The sequence below is a fragment of the Girardinichthys multiradiatus genome, chromosome 3 (genome assembly GCF_021462225.1).
Source record: "Girardinichthys multiradiatus isolate DD_20200921_A chromosome 3, DD_fGirMul_XY1, whole genome shotgun sequence".
NCBI lineage: Eukaryota > Metazoa > Chordata > Actinopteri > Cyprinodontiformes > Goodeidae > Girardinichthys > Girardinichthys multiradiatus.
Window position 1 is genome coordinate 38,573,750 of NC_061796.1, and position 16,911 is coordinate 38,590,660.

The window sequence follows — 16,911 nt, forward strand, 5'->3', positions numbered from 1 at the left end:
CTTTATAAGAAGTATAAATCTGATAACTGTGACACATATTTGTTCAGCCCCCAATACTATAAATCGCTAAATAAAGTCCAGTCCAAGCAATTGCCTTCTGATGTCCCCTAATCAGTTAATTGAGACCAACTGTGTGTAATTTAACCTTATTTTACAGTCAGCTGTTCTGTGAAGGCCTGAGGGATTTGTTAGAAAACCCCTCAGGCCTTAGTGAACAAACACCATCATGAAGACCAAAAACACAGCAGACAGGTCACGGATAAAGTAACTTAAAGACATTTAAAGAAGGGTTAGGTTATAAAACAAAGACAGAGCATCTTATGGAACACTGACCATTTACTAAACTGATTGGCTGGACAAGGAGAGCATTGATTAGAATAGCAGCCAAGAAGTCCATGGCAATTCTTAAGGATTTTTATAGATGGGACAGGACAATTACTAGTCTTGCACTCCACATATGTGGACTTCATGGAAAGAGTGGCAATACGAAAACTATAAAAGGCTGCATCGTGCTCTGTGGATGCTTTTGCTCAACAAAGTTAAGTTTGGTTAAAGTGTTTGGTGGAAGCAGTGTAGAGCAAACATTTCTAATTTTTTTAAGATTAAACCGTGTCCGCTTGGTTGGGTACGTTGCTTTATCGTTTGCTTTATTTAATCACAAACTTTCTCTCACCCTGCCCAGGAAAGCCACAGATTGAGCATCCTGAAGATGGGAAGGTGACAAAAGAGGGAGACGAAGTGACTCTGAAGTGTTCGGCCTATGGTTTCCCCACCCCTCAGTTTACTTGGACGCCCTCAGGAAAAGAGGTAACCATGCCAAGACAGGCAGAAATGAAATCATATGTTTACCCTTTACTTTCTGTTGAATCACTTAGAAATCTGAAAACACAGCTGGTTTCCTGGAAGTAATAACAATTCTTTTTTCCTCCTTGTGTCACTGGAATTTTAAAGGGTGCTATTTTTGTAACTTCCTCACATTTGTATGCATGACTGCTCTGAAAAATCAAATATAACAAAGACAATATCTCACATAAATCAGCTGAAAAATCTGCTCAGGGAGTTTAGCCTCATTATTAAAATATGACATGAAGTAATGAAAACAGATCAAATTTTAATGATCCTTTTGAAAAACTGGATAATTTAAGGTACAAATAAGGATGCATGTTAGGTCAAAGTTGTTAGAAAGTTTAATTTGCTTAAGTGAACATTTGTAAGAGCAGATGCATTGGAGAAATGGAGAGGAATAAGCAATTATGCTCTGGTATTTTTTCCATTTAATTAGCAGGACTTAATTCAGTTTACCTCATTTTATTATCAAGGCTTGGTCAGAGGTTCTCAAACATATAAAACTAAAGTCCTGCATGTTTTTTATGTTTCACCTAAATTAAATTACTAGTTTACTACCAGGCCTCTGCAGAACTTGATGACATGTGAAGCAGGAAATTCAGCTGAGAAGCGTAAAAAAAACAAGCAGGACACGAGCATTTGGGGATTGGGGTTGCCCCCAATTTATGGAGAAGGGTTTTGGAGGCATTCCTGTAGATAATGTCACCATAATCTAGAATAGAAATAATTTATTAATTGAATTAATCTGGAATTGGAAGTGTTAGCCAAAGTAAAAAATTATGTTGTTTTGCACCTCTGACAATTTGTACCTTCTCAAATGAGTCCCACACATTGTGCTATTAAACCGGCTTTTATCAACATGTAGGCACTGTGTTTGAAGGTAAAAAATGCAGGAAAAATAAATCGCTGGTTGCATGTACTGCTAATAGCTGTTAGCCTGGTCATTAATTATGTCACTTAGCAAATTCCACACGTTTTTTTAACCTAGAACTGGAACAAAGTTATCTTTGGTTTGATATCATTCCCACATCCAGATTTGGACTGCAGCGTAAGTAGCCATTAGCACTTGTTCCTGCTTCTCTTTCCTGAACTAAATAACCAGTTAGTAGTATTTACCTTGCAAATTACCATTTTTATTTCGGAGGACCTCTAAAGACACCCCAAGTACCACCAGTGGTACCATAATTTGGGAACCAAGGGGCTAGATAAAACAATTACTTTAGTTTAGTAACAAATTTGCTCTTATTATTTTCTTCCTTCCATTTATTTCTCCTGCTAGTCCATCTCAGTGGAAGATAACAAGGTGGTAAGCACTGTGACTCTCCAAGCCACGCCTGACATCATGAAGGATGGTGTGACCTGCGAGGTCTCCAACGAGCATGGAAAAGATAGCAAGACCCTCCTTGTATCTGTCAAACGAGGTCAGTATGAAAACTCTCCCCTCCAACACAAAGTTTTTATAGTGAGGTGATAAATAATTTCATTCCATCACAGTGAAAATGTGATTTTTGCAGTTTAAAAAAAAAACTTTTAGTGTAGAAAACAAAAACTGAAAGCAGTTGCACAAGCTCTTTGAAAATAAGTTTTAACCTTATCATTAATGTAAGAACAATTTGGCAAAAAAGCCAAATTGATATCAGCTAGCCTCTTTACACTTAATCCAATTACACGAATATGGACTGCAGCAGTACCTGATGACAACTTTCAGCTGGTGAACATTATTGATCCATATTACATATTACATTCCAAAAAAATTTTTATTTCAAGTGTGTAAAATGCAATGCAAGTGAAGAGCAAGCAAGCAATTGTTTTTTGTGTTTTATTTGACAGGGTGCTCTTTATTTTGCCCCGTCTCCTTTTCATACTGTGTAGTTTTGGTCATTTCATACCCAGCTTTTATTAGGCCATTTCATACCAACCATTAATTTGTACCCACCATAGAGGCCCTTACCCACTTTGGCAACTGATGATTTTTTTCAGTATTCTCATCATAGTCTACTGAAAGGAAACATAGATATATGACTCCAATTGATAATACCAGGAGGTTTCTCAGAATTAAATTGGAATAATTAGGGATCATAATCTGTCACATTTCATAAATCATCTGGCTAAAACAGGGATAAGAACCAAAATAAACGAGGAATATAACGGAAATATAGTGTAATACAGTTTATGTACAGTATAATGTACAATCTAGTTATATATAAGATTTTTCCTTATTATGAGCATTTCTCCACATAATTAATAAAAATATCATAACTATGAACAAAAATAAACTGATTCAAAGTGATTTAAGTACATATGTAGGAAATGGTTGGTATGTTGGTATGAAATAGAAGTAGGAGGGGATGAAATGGCAAAGCGAAAGAGGTCGGATTTGGTGAAGACATGACTTGATCTGAAGCCTAACTCACAACATGCCTTGGAGATGTTTACAATCAAAACTGGGCAACCAAGGTTTTAAATATGGATTTACTACATAGATAGCTTTAACATGTATACTCTGCACGCGTAGAGAGCAGAGTGTACATTAATTTTACAGTACCACTAATTTCCCGTCGCCTGTATAGTAGATGGAAAAATAATGTGAAATTCTAAACACCACTAAAAATGGCCGACTCACTTCATAAAGATTAAACTCTATTATGTTAGCTAGGGTTGCCACATTTCATCTTGAAAAGTAAAGAAGGCCTAATGGGTCGGGGCCTATTTTTGCTCCAGTTGGAGCCACAATCACAATGTATCAAGCATTTTACCAGTGTTGGAACCTTTCTAACAATATTAGGAAGGCTAAAAAAAACAGCAACACTTCAGAGTCTAGAGCTAAGAACTTTAAATACAGATGAGAGTGTCATTCCACAGCAATGTATGAAAGACTCATTGGTTGTTATCAAAAATGCTTGACAGCAGTGAGGAGAAATTGCATTTTAACAGACCAAGTTGGTTTGTACGATGGAGTAATATGGCCAGACTAAGGGAATTAGTTCTTTTATTTACAAGAACAAAGTCATAATATGTTGCGTATTAAGTCATAATATTACCAGGATAAAGTCTTAATAATACAAGAAAAAAGTCGTTTTAATGAGAAGCAAGCTTGGATATAATTATCAAGGTCTGAGGTGACCAGCTCAACAAAACAGCATCCAGCCTGAGCCCACCAGTTGTTGTTCTCATCCATATTTTTTTCTTGTAATATTAAGACTTTATTCTCATAATGTTACAAGTTTTTCCTGTATTATTACAATTTAATTCTCATTATGTTGCGACTTTATTCTTGTAATGTCATGATTATTCTTTTAGACCCAATATTATGACTTTATTCTCATAATTTCCAACCAAAAACTGAAATGTAAATTAGTTTGATATGAAACATTTAAGTGTCATGAGAAAACAAATTAATAAATAAAAATAAATAAACCTGTAAGACAGCAAATAATTTTCACAGCATTGTAAATAAAATACTACTACTAATAATGGGTCAATGTTGGCTTAAATGTGGCAACTAAAATGTATTTTCTGGGTGTCTGCATTGCTTCTGCAGTGAGGGTGTAACTTCTGCAAGTGTTAACAGAATATGTATTAACCCAGCTTCTTTCCTCCACTTTATCACTTGTGGCATTTCTGTATCTAAAATCCAGCAATTTTTCTTAAACACTGGAGTTGGTTTACTAACAGTTGCTGCCACCTACTTATAGTTAGCCATGTTGCAGCAGCATAACTTCGAACTTTTCCTCTGTTTCTTTTTCTCTCTTGCAGCAAACACAGCTGAAGGTAGAGCCTTCTCCCTCCTTCTCCTCCTCTCCTCAGTCCTTCTCTCAGGACTCTTTGTTGTACAGACCCTGTAATTTAGAAACCTTCCATCCATCCATCTCCTCTTGCCCTAGACCCTCCATCTTTCACAAACATACACACACACGCACTCAGAATACACATCTTCCTCTGCCGTACTGTAATCTTGTATATTTGCTCTCTTGCTACCGAACACTGTGGATATTGTATATTGTTATTTTTCTTCTGTTGTCACCTTTGTATGATGTCTGTCCTATATTTTCTGGATGCTAAGTTTTTGTGGCCCCTTGGGGACAATAAAGAATTTTATTCTATTCTATTCCTTCCATTCCTCTCTTTGTTTCCTGACTGTGTCTTTTTAGTCACCCCTTTTTTCCAACTGCACGCATATTTTCCTGCTTTTCTCCTTTTCCTGGTGCTGTATGTAGATATAGTAACTTTGGCTTTTTTGTGTGAATGCTGTCAGTGGTGTGTGTGTTTTGGTTGTTGCTCTGCTATGCAATGAGACTGAAAACTTTCTTTCTTTCAAAGTGCTGCTCTCTGGAAACCCTGTGCTTACGTCAGGTCTGTATGGCTAACCCTTCTGACATGTCGTGTTAATGGTGTTCGTCTAGAGCTGCAAGTTACTGTGTGTGTATTGATGTCCGTTTACACACACAGGTTAATGTATTTATGTTTAGAACAGTTGATGTTTTTGTGTATCTGTAGCCTATTTGTTTTACTGTAGTTGCGAGGACAATGGAAATTGGACATTAAACTGATTGATAAATTCATTTTTGCTAGTATAATGTACAGCTTGAAGTTGAATCATAAATTCACCTTTAGCTTAATTAGCCTATGATATAGTCATGCAGACAAAATTGCATTGTTTAAAAAAACAGTAGTTTCCTTTTTTTTGACTGCCACAAATGCAGTCTTAAAATCAAAGAATCAAAAGTTAATGAGAATGGTTTTATATAATTATTATTCATTTTTTAATATTTCTGATTTTTTTTTATTAACAAACTGCATTAGTATTATATTACAAAGGTTAAATAAAGTTATATAAAATCCTGTCAAAACCAAAGTAAGACTGAAAACTATGGTTTTGATCTTCAAAGATTCCAAATAAGAAGTGCTAAATTGCTTGTGTTATAAAAGCAACAAATTGCACGTGCAATAAGTGGGCGTGTTGCGGGTGATCTACAAAGATTGGATAACACATTGGATAACAGGTGCAAAACCGGTTTGGACCGCCCTATTTAAATGAGGTAAATGCGTGTGCTGCTGGCTGTCGCCATGGAGTGTCGGAGAGCAGAGCAGTCATAAAAGAATGATGAAGTTTGGAGCAATGGAGTTGGAGGTAATAATAATAACAAATATAATACTAACAATAAATTGCATTTTTATAAGGATCTGAAAGTGCTACAAAACAACAGTAAAACATTTAAAAACATAAAAAAATACTAAAAGCTACAGTTAAACCATGAAATATCCACGAGTCTCAACTAAAAGTGTGTTTCCACTGCAGGAAACACAGTTTTTTGTGCAATTTTTTTGGCCCATCATTAACACTGAACCAATGCTAAATCAGATTAGAAATGTACACAAAAAACTGCCTGGGAAGGGCGGTAGTAATTTATGGATGAAATTATATGCATAGGTGAAGTTTTGGGTAAGAGGATGCTGAACATTTCTTACTGGTTAATGTTTTCAGTCATTTCTGTTTGATTCCTGTAAAGTTTATATTTTTTTACTTTAAATAACACAATAGGATTAATTTGTATTCTAGTTTGCTAAAATTATTCAAATCTAGCCACATTTGAATATTTACACTGTTTTGCAGTGCAAGCATTAAAATATATTAGCAAAGTTAGCTAACCTTAGTGCAAGTATTAGTTAAATGATGTGTGTACTCCCGCTTTCAGCTATCTGTGGAGGCAGAGGACTAACACTCTTGTCAAAGCCATTTTAGGGATTTTAACAGGTAACGTTACCCTGTTTTGCAGCGTGTATGTACGGAGATACATATTGTTAAAAAAATCACAACTTTCAGAATTGTGTATCATTAGGAGAGTTTAAGGTTGAAAGACTCAGGCATCCCGTATCTGCTGCTTGGAGAGATTTCACTTAAACCAACTGTTGTGAAATATTCTGGTTTTAATGAGGTATTAGTCTGATTTCACTATTTATAATCATATTCTGGACTAGCTTTGTGGTTGGTGGATGTAATTTACATAAACAGCCTGGTTTTAGAACCCACAGTGGAAATGCACACAGTTGATTGCAAGGTTAAAATAAATGTTCTGAGAAAAATATGTCTAGGTCTCCTAGCCAAAATACACTTTATAAGCCACATTTTCTTTGTTTTGACTATTCCTTTCAGCAGACAGTAATACAGAAATAAGCTCCCAAACTGACAGTTGTCCTGTAGTCATATTTATTCCCTTTACTCGTGATATGTTACTAACTTCATTAGTTAAGAATTAAAAACAGATTTAATTCTTCTAACAACAATCAGCCAAAATGTTGTCTAAAAATATTATTTTGTAAATGCAGCTAACTTGTCTCTGATTTGCTGGTGAGAGAAAATTGTACAAAGCTTTCCTGACCGAGTATTTACTTTAGGAAAGCCCACAGAACCTAATAAAGAGTCTCATAATGTTTCACAACCAGAAGCAGAAATTTTGCTGGAGTCTTGTCTTTAAAGTGTGGTTGCCAGGCAAACAGATGAGATGCCAGAATGTCAGCGCTGCAAGCCAAGAAACAGTCCCCTATAAAATCATTCCATAAAAGAAAGCAGTTTCTTAATTTATCTAGAGAAGCTAATAATTACGACAAAAATCCATTTTAGCTTTTGCCAACACAGTTCAAATCAATAATGTCATGCCACTTCATGTCTTGTCCTCAAAATTATAGTAATACAAGTGTAAACCAATAGGTGAGTATGCTCAGTGTTGTTTTCTGGCTCTGGTCAGCTGTGTGTTTTTACCCTTGAGGAACCAGGGCCTGTGTTTGGGTCCCATCACATTTCAGAAAATGCATTCAGAAGTTAGTCTAACTCCACATCCCAATCCCCACCCTCTTATTATCTCCACCCTCCCCACCCATCCACCTATTAACACTTTTCATCTGGATCCCTACACCCCCATCCTTTTCCTTTCAATACATCCCAAATCAAATCAACCCAATCTTCACCCTCGTCACCCCCTACCCCCTTTTCGCTTTGCCCCATCAACTCACAAATCAAACACTCCTCATGCTACTTCCCTCCCCCTGCGAATCAAAATCTCCCCCTTTTTTATCCCCACCTTCTTTACTTTGATCATCTCTCCATTCTCCCCCTCTCCTACCTCAAATCTGCTCCCCACTGCTCCCCTCCTCCCCACTATCCACCCCCCCATCATTCCCTCTATTATGGCTCTGTAGCCGACAAGCAGCAGGCAGGCTCCAGCACTGTGGTGGTGGCTGTGGTGGTCTGCGTTCTACTTCTTCTGCTGCTGGTTGCACTCATCTACTTTGTGAGCAAGAAGACCACGTTTTGCAGCAAGAAGGACAAGAAGGAAGCGTGAGTAAATGGCAGGAAAGAACAGATGGAAGAAATGATGACAGTAATTATCTCATGTTTTGTCTGCCTTGTGATCAAGATAAATTTCAGTCTTATACATTCATTATATTTATATGGGATTTTAAAACGCAAATTGCTTTTTCCAGTCATGTCATTTCCCCAACCAACGACTTATACTGTGCTTTTCCCTGCTGTTTCAATTTTTTCTGTTCAGGTCCACTGGACAGGTGAACAACATTGTGGTGGAGATGAAGACAGAAAAGGCCAATGAAGAGGCTGGTCTTCTCAACAAAAAAGTGAACACAGAACAGGTTAGACCAGGAAGGGACTAGAGTGATCAAGGCTCATGTATTTGACATACAGTACCGTTTTCATTTATTGGTTCTCCTGGTAAAGATACGTAAAAAGCCTTAAAATAAGGAAATTTAGGTTATCCCTTTATTTTCTGCAGTGACTTCTCAGAAGGTTGTAAGCACACAGAGCAAGGGATCAAAGAGACCATTCCTCTTTGCAAAGTCTCTTTAGATCGTCCAGAGTCCAAGGTGGGCGAATTGCAAGACTGAGAGAGAAGGCATTAAGGTGGCTGTGCTCAAAATGTATAGTTACAACACACACTAAGCACCATCAAGGGCTGTACAAGCTGCCTGCAGCTTAAATTTATCCTGTTTCATACCATGTTTTCAGGCTAAATGTAAGATTTTTTTATTTGTCAGTGTCTGGTTTTACTTTTATAATAAAAGAGGAATCAGTCTTTAGACTTTTTAGGAATTTTCCCAGCTGTAACAATAAATGCAGCCGACACTTAGTTTAGCAGATAACTGCATTGCACGTTGTTTTTCTACTTTGAGAGCATGAGCCTTACAGCTGTTGGGAACAGATAATCACCACAAACATTTCATCCTAAACATAAAGTTGAGTTCAATTTAACAAAGCTTTGATGAGTCTTATCTCATTTGAACCGCTGACATCAAACTGATTTTAATACATACAAAGAGATTACAGACACATTTTTCCCTGCTTTTTATAAAAGCATGGCTTTGCAAACAAGACTATGTGATGTTTCTTTGCATAAGTGTCATTTAAAGGAAAATAAATCAATCATCTGTTTTCTTAAAGCTGCCAGAATAAGCAGATGTGTCATTTTCTTTTAATGCCGGTGACTTTATAAAGTCTTAAAGACAGAAAGTTGTCCCTACTCTGATTGCACTTGCTAGTCTGCTCCTCCAACATTGACATACAAATGGAAACAATCTGGACTGGTACTGCACTCACCTTAAGATGAAAGTACCAGAGAACATCCCTGAGAAGGACGTTTTTTCAAACGTCTGTACCTCTGAGTTTCGATGGCTGGCTTTAGAAACACTTAAACATTTTTTTAAATAATACTTGAAAAGTATACACTTTGTTTGGCTAGGATTTTTAAAGCAAATACAAATTACAATGTACAACCTCTGAGATGTTTATAAACAAGAATTAGTTGCAAAAATTTGAATTTACTGTGGATTCACTCGAACTCACACATGGTCAAAATTATACAAGACTGTAGGCTCAAATATGTAGATATACGCCCTCCGATATTTTGTGTAAAGTTGTACGATTACTTCATTTTTGTAGCCATCAACAATTTCGAGGCATCATTCAGGTTGGATAGTCAACCACTTATCATGGCAGAATTGGTTGAGTACATTTAAATTGGTCTGTTTCCTGCCATGGACCTGACCTTGAAGAGTTTTTAAGGGTAGTGTACAAACTATCAACAAGGCTTATGACAGGGCCATTGCAGATGTTTAGAGTCACCCTACTGTATACATTTTAAACCAAAATGTGTCAACCTCCCAACTATCTGAACAATGTTGTACCTCTCAGATGAAAGGAAATTCTTTAGATTGTTCATGAGCAATCAAGTAATAACCAAGTGTCTCAGTCCACAGTGAAGCCAGTTTGATGTCAGCATCAAATGAAAAATATCAAAAAGACACAATTGGCCACAATATTAAGAAGAAGATTTGGAAGGGTCAAGTTAAAGCTTTTGAACCTAAGAACAATGGAAAAACTGGTGGTGGCAGCATCATGCTGATGGGTCTGCTTCATTATTAGTGGTGATGGGGCTTCGCACGAAGCTAGACTGTTGAAACTTGAACCCAACTTGGTGTTCTGTCAAGACAAACACCAATCAGACAATTTTATACCAACATTCTTAGAAGTGTGTGTAAACCTCTGAATAGAAGTGTATGTTTTTTTCTGTTTTACTACATTGACAAGTTACCCATTCATAAGTTTGTATGTTCTGGCCTTTAACATATTTCCTGGGACATGAAAGGAAAACGTTGGGATTTTCTTTTACAACAATTCATTCAACAAACACCAAGAACAACCAATACCAAAAAGTAAATTTTTAAGAAAAATATGAAAAAGTCAAACCACTCTTTGTTTAGTTTGTAATTGTTTTTTTTTGTTTTTTTAATATTGGAGAAAAAAAGCCCATACATACTTCAAATAATCGTATTTCTTACTTGTATTATTCTTTTCAGTAATCAAACCGGATGACTGAAATAACTCTGAGGGACGAAGGAAAAAGGATGACAGTTCTGAGGACAACAGAACTTTTTTGGTTTCTGATTCGTGGTTGTGATGGGGACAACAATCGGTGATGCTGGGAGATGGGTGCGTGTTCATAGCTTCAAGGATCCCAATGATTAACTTTAGCTATGCTTGTTTTCCAACCTGGACTAGAACTGCTGGGTGGAGATTCTTTCCTTTTTTGCTAAATAAAATTGTTGAAGAACTCCATCCAAGTCACAGCTTCAAAAAGGCACATACAAAAACACAATGCTTCACTGGATAACATGATTCCTCTTTTTAATCACAATGTTTCATTACCCACTGTGTTTTGTTCTGTTTTGTGTCTTCATTCAATGATTACACTGTTAAGCTTCTCTACTTTGGAGTGTGCGCTTAAATTATTTTCTGTCTGCTGGGGATATTGGATAAAAGTATAACCTACTATCTTGTTCACCTCAATAGAAAAGTTCCACTCACATAATGTAATCCTTCAAGCGCACCATTTGTCTGTTAAATCTTTGCTTAAGAGTCTGTGTATTTGCTTTACTGTTGTTTTACAGTGTTGTTGCCACCTGGTTATGTTTTGTATTTGTGTTTGATATTCATGCATAGCTTTTAAGAGAAACAGGCCAGGTATTTAATAACTCTCTTTAGAATCAATTAATGCGTTAAATTCAATTCAGCTGACACCAAACAAGTTAGCATTTAGGTTGTACAAATTAGTTTTTCTTTACCATTTCTATCACATCTATGTATATTAAGTCAGTTTTCTGTTTTGTTTTGGGCTTTGTTTTGTTTTCTTTTGTTTTTTTGCTTTGCTATTATCCCTCCCTGTAAGTTCAAAGCATTTTTCTAGTCAGAGAACTTGGTGAAATTGGTTACTAACCTTATGTTTCATTTTTCTCGAAATCTGGGACAGGCGTCACTCCAAAGTTGAGTGAGTTCTAGTTGCAAGTCAGAAAAACTGTGGAATTAGCTTGGAAATGTTGTGCTCAGTGACTAGGCTAACTACATTTAACGGTAGGTACAAGCTGATAAAAATTTGTTTTTTGTCTTCTATTTAAAGCATTTAATCAGAAAGAGGCTCACAAATCATACAAATACAGTAGTTCCACTAGTTCAATGAAATATAAGGTGTCAGAAGTGAAAAACAGCTACTCCCACAGATTTAGCTATGTTTTATTTATGTGCAGCAACTGTTTTGAATATGAGCTCAGGATTGGCTATGAACTTCTGGCTTTCCAAGTCAAATCCAACTTTAAGGAATGTTCAACAATATTTGTGTTAAACTAAATATTGTGATTTCAGAGTACAAATAGCTGCTGGTCATGATTTGTTGGAATCGGTGTCTTTTTTTAGATGCCAAAAAATCATTCTCATATCTTAATTTTTTCCACACTTTGAACTCCAAAATTCTGTCAGACAGTGTAAAACTCTAGCTTGTTCTTTTTCTATTGCAGCAAAATGGGATTTTTAGGTGTTGCAGCACTCTAGCCATGACTTCACCTGTTAAAAGGAAAATGAGTTTTATACAAGCAGGGAAGATAAAAAATAAGTGAGAGGGAATGGGGTTGTTTTTAGAATATCATGTTGTCAGTGTTTAGGTACGTAACTCAGACATCTTTCTTTCACTCTCAGCAGGCCAAAAAAGGTTGGATAGTTAAATCTGTATATTTTTTACTTTGTTATACACTGAAACTGATAACCTTAATAGTTTTCCTTAAAAAACACTGGAACTGATAACCTTAATAGTTTTCCTTAAAAAATGTCACATCAAACCACTATCTGTGGCCAGAAGCATTTTTATTTTTCTGATGTCTGTTGTAATTGTTCGGCAGACCTGAGACTTTGATCACTGTCTTTATTATTTTTTTTTCTTGCCATGTTTTATATATTAATGCTGTGGTATATTATTTGTTTTTTTGGAAAGGGGATTTTTAAGTTTGGAACTACTGAATTTTGTTTTTACACTTTTTCACTTGCTGAGAAATTACTTGTTTGGGACTTTTTTTAATTAATATTCTCAGTGCTTTACTTCTCTCTCTTTTTATTGTATACTGTATATTTTGTGGTATATTGTTTGTGATCATTGTGGTGTGTTGATGTATCTTGTTTTTTATTTTTGTTTCAGCTGTTTAGAATTTATAATGAAACAGAAAAGAAAACCCTCAAGAAAACAAATTACATCCCAAGAGTTTGTGGTATTATTTCGCTTTCCAACCTTTAGTTGATTGCAGTTCTCATAATAACTACTGAAAGATTTATATACAAATTCAGTAATACAGGTGCATATTAATACATTATGGCCATATACAGGTCCTTCTCAAAATATTAGCATATTGTGATAAAGTTCATTATTTTCCATAATGTCATGATGAAAATTTAACATTCATATATTTTAGATTCATGGCACACTAACTGAAATATTTCAGGTCTTTTATTGTCTTAATATGGATGATTTTGGCATACAGCTCATGAAAACCCAAAATTCCTATCTCACAAAATTAGCATATTTCATCCGACCAATAAAAGAAAAGTGTTTTTAATACAAAAAACGTCAACCTTCAAATAATCATGTACAGTTATGCACTCAATACTTGGTCAGGAATCCTTTGGCAGAAATGATTGCTTCCATGCGGCGTGGCATGGAGGTAATCAGCCTGTGGCACTGCTGAGGTCTTATGGAGGCCCAGGATGCTTCGATAGCGGCCTTTAGCTCATCCAGAGTGTTGGGTCTTGAGTCTCTCAACGTTCTCTTCACAATATCCCACAGATTCTCTATGGGGTTCAGGTCAGGAGAGTTGGCAGGCCAATTGAGCACATTGATACCATGGTCAGTAAACCATTTACCAGTGGTTTTGGCACTGTGAGCAGGTACCAGGTCGTGCTGAAAAATGAAATCTTCATCTCCATAAAGCTTTTCAGCAGATGGAAGCATGAAGTGCTCCAAAATCTCCTGATAGCTAGCTGCATTGACCCTGCCCTTGATAAAACACAGTGGACCAACACCAGCAGCTGACACGGCACCCCAGACCATCACTGACTGTGGGTACTTGACACTGGACTTCTGGCATTTTGGCATTTCCTTCTCCCCAGTCTTCCTCCAGACTCTGGCACCTTGATTTCTGAATGACATGCAGAATTTGCTTTCATCCGAAAAAAGTACTTTGGACCACTGAGCAACAGTCCAGTGCTGCTTCTCTGTAGCCCAGGTCTGGGGAATGCGGCACCTGTAGCCCATTTCCTGCACACGCCTGTGCACGGTGGCTCTGGATGTTTCTACTCCACACTCAGTCCACTGCTTCCGCAGGTCCCCCAAGGTCTGAAATCGGCCCTTCTCCACAATCTTCCTCAGGGTCCGGTCACCTCTTCTCGTTGTGCACCGTTTTCTGCCACACTTTTTCCTTCCCACAGACTTCCCACTGAGGTGCCTTGATACAGCACTCTGGGAACAGCCTATTGGTTCAGACATTTCTTTCTGTGTCTTACCCTCTTGCTTGAGGGTGTCAATAGTGGCCTTCTGGACAGCAGTCAGGTCGGCAGTCTTATCCATGATTGGGGTTTTGAGTGATGAACCAGGCTGGGAGTTTTAAAGACCTCAGGAATCTTTTGCAGGTGTTTAGAGTTAACTCGTTGATTCAGATGATTAGGTTCATAGCTCGTTTAGAGACCCTTTTAATGATATGCTAATTTTGTGAGATAGGAATTTTGGGTTTTCATGAGCTGTATGCCAAAATCATCCGTATTAAGACAATAAAAGACCTAAAATATTTCAGTTAGTGTTGCAATGAATCTAAAATATATGAATGTTAAATTTTCATCATGACATTATTGAAAATAATGAACTTTATCACAATATGCTAATATTTTGAGAAGGACCAGTATATATTGATTACTCACAAAGTAACACAGATATTACATCTGGTAATTTCTGTTATTTTTTATAATAGTTACAGATAATGAAAACAACCAAATTATCTCTTAAAGTTAGAATAATACAATAAAAGACCATTTAAAAATATACTAAATTATAGGAATATTTCCTACTAAAAGGTAAAGGTGTGTATTGTACAATATATTCACTCAATGTTATCCCTGGTAAATGTGCACATTTATTTACCAAACTTTCTTCCTTCCATTTAACTTTCCATTAAAATGCAACACTCAGTGAACAGCCCGCTTCATTCGCACATACATTTTGTGGCGTACCCTCCTTGTGAAGGATACACTAACTGTCTGATATCAAATCTGGAGTGTTCCCCATAACTAAGTAGGCCAAAAAAAAAAACGTTTCTAAATGAAAAATTATTTTTATTTGTCTTAGTTCATTAGTTGGTTTTCATTAGTTGTTAGCCACAATCATCCAAATTTACATAGGTAAAAAGTTAAAGTTTATTACACTTAATCTAAACGAGTTTCAATTTGTTGTTTTTAATTGCGGAAAGAAAATTAGTTACAATGATGTGCTCTTATGGAGATGCACCTGTATATTCACATGACAGCAATAAAATCCCTCTTAATGTAATTCAGTTTTTTTTCTTTCATTTCTAGAAAAATATATCTAAAATGATTTACATCATTCACCAAATTTAAATATCTCTGATTTAACCACATTATGCAAATCTTTACCTTCATTGACTGATCCCATGATTTATTCTGACAGAGCGGATAAATGGAAGAACACATTTTGCATCCGTAATGCTTTTATGGATTTTCTCGCTTCTAAATTTTATAGACGCAGGCTTCTTTCATCGCACCAATGTTTCCAGAAATTAGTTCCATCAATCATGAGCAAATTGTTCTGTTGCTTTGTGCACAGACCAGTAAGAGACAGCAGAATGATTTTTTGGCTACAATGACTTAATTCTTCTATCAAAAGCAGCAGTAGACAAATGAGCAAAATCTGAAGAGTCTTGAAATTATGGATGATTCTCTACCTCTGATTTCACATTACAGCTTCTAACTTTATACCAGGACAGTAAGGTTTACCCAACACCCCTATATACTGTTCTAGTCACATGTATTACATACTCCCATCACAGGCAAATATTTTTATTTTAGACTTTATTTAAACCGTTCTTTTTTAGGATGAAACGGATAATGCAATAAACAAGTTCAATACATTTTAAATTAAGTCAAGTCAAGTTTATTTATATAGCGGTTTTCAGCAACAAGGCACTCAAGGCGCTGTACTTACGGAAAAAACATTACAATGATACAAAAAATCAAACAGGTAATTAAAAATAAAATAAAGAAAATAGAATGATGGATAAGAAAATGAAAGGAAAATTGGACTGAAAGCTTTACTAATAATGTTTAGGTAACACAGTCAAAGGCCACTCTAAACAAATAAGTTTTTAATCTTGATTTAAATCAACTTAGGGTTTCAGCGCTTTTACAGTTTTCTGGGAGTTTATTCCAGATTATTGGAGCATAAGAACTAAAAGCTGCTTCTCCATGTTTGGTTCTGGTTCTGGGTGTGCAGAGTAGATTTGAGCCGGAAGACCTGAGAGGTCTGGGTGGTTGATACACTGACAACCATTCAGTGATTTATAGACTAACAAAAGTATTTTAAAGTATTTTCTCTGAGCTACAGGGAGCCAGCGTAGGGACTTTAGAACCGGGGTGATGTGCTCCACTTTCTTAGTTCTAGTGAGGACGCGGGCAGCGGCGTTCTGGATCAACTGCAGCTGTCTGATCAACTTTTTAGGCAGACCTGTGAAGACACCGTTGCAGTAATCAATTCTACTAAAGATGAACGCATGAATTAGTTTTTTAAGGTCCTGATGAGACATTAGTCCTTTAATCTTGGAGATGTTCTTCAGGTGATAGAAGGCCAACCTTGTTTACTGTCTTTATGTGCCTCTGAAGGTTCAGGTCTGAGTCCATCACTACACCCAGGTTTCGAGCATGACTGGTGGTTTCTCGCTGTATTAACTGAAGCTGTGTGCTAACTTTTAACCGCTCTTCCTTTGGTCCAAAGATTATTACTTCAGTTTTGTTTTGATTCAACTGAAGAACATTTTGTGCCCATCCATGTTTTGATTTCTTCTAAGCATTTACCCAGCGCTTGAATGGGTTCATAGTCACCTGGTGACATCGTAACGTATAGCTGTGTGTCGTCTGCATAGTTATGATAACTTACATTGTTGTTTATTAAAATTTGA

The 16,911-nt window shown here is 36.4% G+C and overlaps 1 protein-coding gene across 3 annotated transcripts in view; it reads left to right on the plus strand.

Annotated features, from left to right (window-relative positions):
- Positions 1-12,936, plus strand: part of bcam (basal cell adhesion molecule (Lutheran blood group)) — an 85,528-nt gene extending 72,592 nt beyond the window's left edge. The window contains exons 11-17 of one of the 3 annotated variants that reach the window (XM_047360980.1): positions 683-807; positions 2,126-2,267; positions 4,603-4,617; positions 5,167-5,199; positions 8,044-8,182; positions 8,397-8,493; positions 10,714-12,936. In XM_047360980.1, the coding sequence (XP_047216936.1) occupies positions 683-807; positions 2,126-2,267; positions 4,603-4,617; positions 5,167-5,199; positions 8,044-8,182; positions 8,397-8,493; positions 10,714-10,716 (554 nt within the window). In that variant the 3' untranslated portion in view covers positions 10,717-12,936. The remainder of the gene's footprint in view (positions 1-682; positions 808-2,125; positions 2,268-4,602; positions 4,618-5,166; positions 5,200-8,043; positions 8,183-8,396; positions 8,494-10,713) is intronic. The other 2 variants (XM_047360981.1, XM_047360982.1) reach the window with 2 other exon arrangements.
- The last annotated feature ends 3,975 nt before the right edge of the window (positions 12,937-16,911 follow it).